Source organism: Coffea eugenioides, unplaced genomic scaffold, assembly GCF_003713205.1.
Source record: "Coffea eugenioides isolate CCC68of unplaced genomic scaffold, Ceug_1.0 ScVebR1_3404;HRSCAF=4610, whole genome shotgun sequence".
NCBI classification, from domain to species: Eukaryota; Viridiplantae; Streptophyta; class Magnoliopsida; order Gentianales; family Rubiaceae; genus Coffea; species Coffea eugenioides.
In genome coordinates, this window is record NW_020863979.1 from 28,504 (window position 1) to 35,285 (window position 6,782).

The following is a 6,782-nucleotide window of genomic DNA, read 5'->3' on the forward strand; positions in this document are numbered from 1 at the left end:
TGACAAATATTGTTGTAGGCATATTTGCAGCAACTTCAAGCAGTAATTTCCAGGCATGCTGCTTAATAGTTTCTTCTGGAAGGCAGCAAAGAGTCTTGATCACATAGACCACAATGAAGCAATGTCAGCCATTAAAGACATCAACATACAGGCTTAGAAATATTTGAACAAAATTCCCAAGAAGACATGTAGATATGCATTCTCAAAAGAAATAAAATGTGATCATGCCACAAATAATTTCACTAAATTGTTTAATTCATGGGTTGGTGATCTCAGGGGCAAACCCATACTTACCCTTGTTGAAGGTTTGAGAAGAAAGTTCATGAAGAAAATGCACATGAGATACCAAAAGGGATGCACATTAACTAACAGAATCACCCCAAATTTGCTGAAAAGCTCAAAAAAATTGCTCAAGCATTGAGGCATTGTACCCTGAATATGGAAAGTGAGGATACATTTGAGGTTGTGATATAGACAGATCATTCTTAGTCAATTTAAACCAAAGGACCTATGATTTTGGTGCCTTCCAATTAGTTGGACTTCCTTGCAAACATGTTGCACTTGGCATTATCTACAAAAGGGAAAAGCTGGAAGATTACTGCGATCATTGGTTCTCCAAAGACATTTACTTGAAGGCATATGCTCCTATGATTCACCTTATACCTCATGAAAAGAGGTGGCCTTCTATGCATGAAGTTACCCCTGAGGTTGTACCGCCCCCTCCTTTGAGAAGAGCTCCTGGTAGACCAAGAGTTAACAAAATGAGAAAAGCTGATGAATGACCTTCATCTCAGCCAAAAAGATCAGGTACCTTAAAGTGTAGAAATTGGGGTTAGTTTGGTCACAACATGAGAACATGTCAAAGAGCTCCTGTGCAAAGAAAGAATCCAGCCAATACTCATGCTCACCAGGTATCATCATACACACATTTTTACAAATTAATTGTTCTTTCTTGACTCATCAACTGCTTATGTTGTTTACTTCATAACAGATGCCAACTAGAAGAGGGAAACCAGGCAGAGGAATTGCAAATTTAGGACTACAAGGATCTGTTATAAATCATGTTTGAATTATGCAATTAGTTTGCAGTGTTACTTAGCCATATTACTTTAACATGTAAATTTGTTATGACAGGATCATACACATAGGAAGGTGTCTATTGTGCATTCAAGTCAAGGTAGCAATTCGAGTCCTTCTACTGGAAATGCTACCATAAATGTTCAGGTTAATGTACAGACAGGTACAATTGCCTCTAAAAGAAAGGTACGGGCTCTTTTGTTATGAAATCCAATCTAGTGCTGCTACATATGTATTCAGTAAGGCACAAGCTCTTCTATTTTGAACAATTGCAGAGAGGAAGGCCTTCAAATGCCACTTCGACAAATGCTGCAACAGGTTCTCGCAGAAGAGTTGCACCAAAACTTGTTCAACCAACTAATCATCTGTCAACAGCTCCTATTCAAGCCCCTGGTGATACTTAACTGCTACATCTACTATCATGAATGCAGCTACAACTCTTAACTCTGCCAATATTAGCACCACCAGCAGTTTTAGCTTGCATTTCTAATTACTACTGTTATACTTACATTTCTCTTCTTTTGTACTTAGTGGTGCTTTGTGAATTATAGTTCATTAACATGATGCCTACTCATGCTTTTGTAAATGGTGTTATGTGAAACTATGACTAAACAATGGTTTTGCAATCCTCACCCTCTGCTTGAATTGCTTCAAGGCAGATGGTGTTTTGGATAGTCTTGGATTGCATTTCTATTTATTTAATGTATGGTTATGAAATCTGAAATGATATTACTCTTGGATTGCAGTTTTGGTTTGCACCTTATTACTGTTAAGGTTTCATAAATGACTATTTTAGTTCTTAGCTTGTTTCATTTAATGGATCTGTAATGTTGCAACTTGAGCATATGACAAATAACTTAGTCTCTGCATTGCTCATGAACTTGTTCAATTCACTCTTTTCCACCTTAGTTTCTGCAACAAATCACTCTTTTCCACCTTAAATATTGATGCTTAAAGTGAAAGTGGCGCCCTTCTTAATGCTTGTCCATAATATGTTGAAGATAAAAAAAAACCCTATCCAAAGTCAAGGTACTGCCGTGGTGTTCCAGATCCAAAGATCAGGATCTATGGATGTTGGCATGAAAAAGAGGGGAGTTGATGAGTTCCCACTATGTGTCCACTTGGTTAATTGAGAAAAGAAGGGAGAATGTCTCCAGTGAAGGACTTGAGGCTGCTCTGCTGCTCTTTACATGAAGTTTTTTTTTGTTTTTGGTCTTGGCACATTTTTTTGGCCTGAATTTCAAGGGATTCACCAAGTTCAGCAACACAGACTATGTCAAATAGAAGCAAGAGAATCGTATTGTTCCAGATGGTGTTAATGCCAAGGTTTGTTGCTGCTATATTTGTTTGATTTGGAGCAGTTTTTACTTGTATTGCTGTTCTTTGATTGTACTCTTGGCTTTTGGTTGTAAGGCTAGTGCTAACTTGGTTTTGTTCAAATCTTGCAACTTCCTGGTTGCCACGGATCATTGGCTAACCGTCAACCAGGAAGAGCTTTTTTACAAGCAACTTCTTAGTTTACTTCATTAGCATTTTGTCTCTAGTACTATTGGATAGCATAACTTAGATAGTTCATAATAATTCTTCAACAATTCTTCAACATTGCAAAAGATAGCAGTAGCCATTGCTACAACTTTGTGCAAGTAAATGGTCAATGACTCTTTTTCTTTATTTCACTAACATCCCCTCACTTTTTCTAATTTATTTCTGATTTTTATTAGTTTTCATTGGGTTTGTTTGGATAGTGTATTATTTGAAATATTATTTGGAATAGTTACTGTAGCACTTTTTGTGATGTGATGTATGTGAGATAAAAAGGTGGGTTGGAAAATATATCTATGATGCAAGCGAAATATTATTTGGGATAATTGGGGATTATTTTAACTTGTACACTTACCTCATGAGCATTTATGGGAATAAATTTCCCTCTCTTTCCTAAAAACACTTTTTTATGTTCACTTTTGACATCATGGGCTGATTTTGTTACAAAATCCTAAACCTCAAGGGAGGTCAATGTCATTGTGGAAACCTCAGGGGAGGTCAATGAAATTGCCAAAAACCTCAGGGGAGGTTTCTGAAGTTATCCCTAGATTTAATGCTCACGGATAAATTTCCGAATTGTTTTATTGGGTTTCAAGCTTTTCGATTTATTTCTGTCGACCAATTGTGTTTGATTCGGCAATGGATAGCAACAGTTGGAGGGCGCCTCAAGGCCAGATGGCTCAGGGTCCTCCTCAAGGTGGTCAAGTAGGCGGCAGTGGAGAAGTATCGGCTGTCCCAAATCCAGCTCCGCCCGCTACTATTGACAGCGGCGATTGGAGGACTCAACTCCAAGCTGATTCTCGTCAAAGAATCGTAAATAAGATGTAACCCCTCGTTTTCTTTTTGCTTTGTCTCTTTACTTTGGATTATATATGTATGCAATTTTTTTTAAAATTTTTTTAGATTGATATCTGGTTTGGAAACTGGTAAAAAATTTTTTTTTCTGGACTTTCTTGAAGGCTCTTACCTGGGTTAAAACTGTGATTTTTCTTATTTAATGTAATACTAGAAAAATATATTATTTGTTTAGTTGGTGTTGATAATTATTTTTCCAGTATGAATAATTAATTTTCATTGGGTGTGGGAGACTAAAATGTTTGAGATTCTGGATGATTTTATGGTATTATTGGGAATGGAGTTGAGGAAGAATTGGAAGCTTCTTGGAGCTTCCAATGCTTCATGGGCTCTGTCTTATTCCTGAGGAGTGTATGTTAATACAATATGTCGTTTGGATAATGTGTTGTATGTGTGGAATTCTTATATTTGTAGCACTACTACATCTTTTACCGAGAATGTGTAGCTTTGAACTTATTTTTGCCAGAATTTTCCTCTTCTGATATTTTAAATGCATGGATTCCGTTGAAGGACTCCTTGGTGAGATTAGAAAATACCGAGTTGAGAGAGTTAATATGTTGAAGAATGAAATCCTCGTGTCTTTGTGTTTCAAGTTATATACATGGAGTTGAAAAAAGTTTCAAGAATGAAATCCTCATATCTTTGTGTTTCAAGACTAAGTTCTCTTCTGCCTTCCCTCCTTCACTTCTTCCACTTCTTGTCACACTTCCTCTTTTAATTCATGCGCTACTTCTACAGTACTTTTATGGCTTTCCTGATTAACACAATTTGTTTGGGAAGCCATGATGTGGAAAACTGAAATTTAGAAGACTCTGCATTTAGTATAGTTTCTAAACTCTTGTAGGTTTACTTGCTATTGGTTTTCCTTTATTGACTTTAAGATGCTTGTTTTCCTAAGTTGATTTTGCATGGTAGTGTGCAACTGTGGAGCTGGTTTATGATTTTGTTTCCTGTTGTTGATGTACTTCTGTAAGGTTGTAAGCAGATTTTAGTTTAATTTTCAGATGTGCTCACATGTGCAGAATGGAGACTTTGAAGAGGCATCTGCCATTCTCTGGACAAGAGGGACTGCAAGAACTTAAGAAAATTGCTGTGAGGTTTGAGGAAAAGATTTATACTGCAGCAACTAGCCAGGTAGCCATGCAATTCTGCAGCATGTATGGTCTTAATGTATCACTTGCATCCTTTTTCCATTGATCCTGCGTGGAATTTTGCTGTTGGTCCATTTTATTAAGTTACTCTTGTTTCTCATTATTTGGTTATTAATTTTTTCGTCTGTACATGATTTATTTTTTGCAGTCAGATTATCTGAGAAAGATATCTTTGAAGATGCTGACAATGGAAACTAAGTCCCAAAATCCCATGGCTAATCCGCTACAAGCTAATGCTGCCAATGCAAGCAAAAATCCTCCAGACCAAGGTAATTGGATGGCATATTCACTTTCTTGGATTGTGGTACTGATCCCCTCAACTTTTTCATCTGTCATCTTTCTTTTTTGAATGTAATAGGAGTTGGTGCTGCTAATGTTCTCTAATATTTGCCTGTGCTGATGCCTTGTTACTTTCCTCTTCATGGCTAATTAGTAGTTTTGATGACCTATGATGTTTTTGTGCCATACTTAGATGAATTAATTATGAACCTTTGGATCCAGTGGCTTTGTTGTTTCTACGAAGTTTAAAAGATGTTGTCTTTAGTAGTCAGGCATGGATATTTGTGAGGAACTGACGGAACTATATGAATAGGTATCTTACCTGTATTAACAAAACCCAACGTGCCATGCGGTCCAAGTGCGTCTATGTTTTGGTCTGACAAAAGGTTGCCAGCTTGACTAGCCATATAAAGTTGTCATGTGGTCTATCAAAACAACAGTTAATGATTTCTAGAATTTCTCTCAGGCTTTAATCAGCACACTTTGGAAAATAGGAAGACATTTTTAAAGTTACGTTACATAGACTTGGGTGGTGTCTGGGTGCAGTTGCATGTTGAAGTGTCAGATTTCCGTATTTGAAAATTACAGGATCCGGGGATATTTGCCCAATTTTGGGTACAGGTGTGTCGTTGCATCTCTTATACTCGTGTACATAAGATTTAAACACAAATCATTCTAAAATATCCAAAACTTGATTAAAGCATATATGCTAAGAAAAAGATCAATTAGATGTGCGATTAAATTGAAAAGAAACATAAGCTGGGTTACAACGTATTTCAGTAGGAGGGGATGAATTATTATTGAAAAGGGAAAAATTGCAGAAACATTAAGTTACTTATTCATTAATTAAAGTTGAAATAGTGGGGGCAAAGTAGATATTGTTGTCAAACCCTATCTCTATCTTAGTCATTCTGTGCTGCCGTCACATCAAAACAGAGTGCCTCTTTTCAATTTATCATAGCCTCTCTTACTCTCAGATGCCACGATTTCACATCTTCCTCCAACAAAAGAAGCAGCCCTTATGTCTGCAGTGAAAATACACCATGGGATGTGAGTATTTTTCTTTTGAAACTTGAGTGGCTTTGGCTTTCCCCTCTTTTCTCCTCCCTCCACAGAACCACCCTTCTTCCTCTTCCATTCTCTTCTCATCTCATGAGACTTCTTGCCCATCTCTCCTCCTTGGCCATCAACATCGCATCACAACAGTTGACATACCCAAAAGCTTTTGACTGTGTCAGGTGCATATCCCGTCCTGCCTGGGGTGAATGAAGATTCCAGGTAACTAACACAAAAGTATCTTAATTAGGAGTCTCTAGCCAAGCGTGTTTAGCAGGAATTTTGGTTTCATGTGTTCAGTTGTTCCTTTTTTGGTTTTGATAGGCATTTTGGTAAGTTAGCTCTTTTTCCGTAGGATTTTATATTTTGTGTTTAGTACTTCAGCATCTTGTCTTAGAGTCAGATTGGGAAATCTTGTAAGATTTGACTCTAATTAATTGTATGATTGAAGGATATTATCCCATATGAGAAATAAGAGTTAAATCTAGTCAACATATTACGGACTTAACTTCATGTAAGCCCATCTGTTGTTTACTGTCTTTTGAAGTTTATGAGATGCAATCTAGCTTTCTTATGATGCCAAATAGTGAGCAGTGGTACGTGCAGTTTCGTTATCAATATCTTCTTTTATCCAGAATACTGTTTTATCTGATGTCCACACAATCAATGTTTAATTGCTGTTTTTGCACATCCTGATCTTCAGAGAGTATTGCCAAAAATCCAGTGGCATACTAATCTCTCTCTCATATGATCTTATTGTCTTAATTGGATCTAAATGGGTGATTCAAAATCCACTCACTTTACACCCACTAATTAAGCTTG

The 6,782-nt window shown here is 36.9% G+C and overlaps 1 protein-coding gene and 1 pseudogene across 1 annotated transcript; both read left to right on the forward strand.

The window, feature by feature from the left end:
- The first annotated feature begins 2,156 nt into the window (after positions 1-2,156).
- LOC113757894 lies at positions 2,157-2,594 on the forward strand (annotated as a pseudogene).
- A 657-nt stretch (positions 2,595-3,251) lies between these two features.
- On the forward strand, positions 3,252-5,009 carry LOC113757895 (mediator of RNA polymerase II transcription subunit 15a-like). Its single transcript, XM_027300969.1, has 4 exons — positions 3,252-3,443; positions 4,497-4,608; positions 4,774-4,894; positions 4,984-5,009. The coding sequence occupies exons 1-4, from the start codon at positions 3,259-3,261 to the stop codon at positions 5,007-5,009; spliced, it is 444 nt and encodes a 147-aa protein (XP_027156770.1). The 5' UTR covers positions 3,252-3,258.
- Positions 5,010-6,782: the final 1,773 nt, after the last annotated feature.

Coding starts and splice junctions, on each gene's coding strand:
- LOC113757895 (XM_027300969.1), top strand. CDS start 3,259: ATGGATAGCAACAGTTGGAGGGCGCCTCAAGGCCAGATGGCTCAGGGT. Junction 3,444..4,496: donor CAAAGAATCGTAAATAAGAT/GTAACCCCTCGT, acceptor TCACATGTGCAG/AATGGAGACTTTGAAGAGGC. Junction 4,895..4,983: donor CAAAAATCCTCCAGACCAAG/GTAATTGGATGG, acceptor TGAATGTAATAG/GAGTTGGTGCTGCTAATGTT.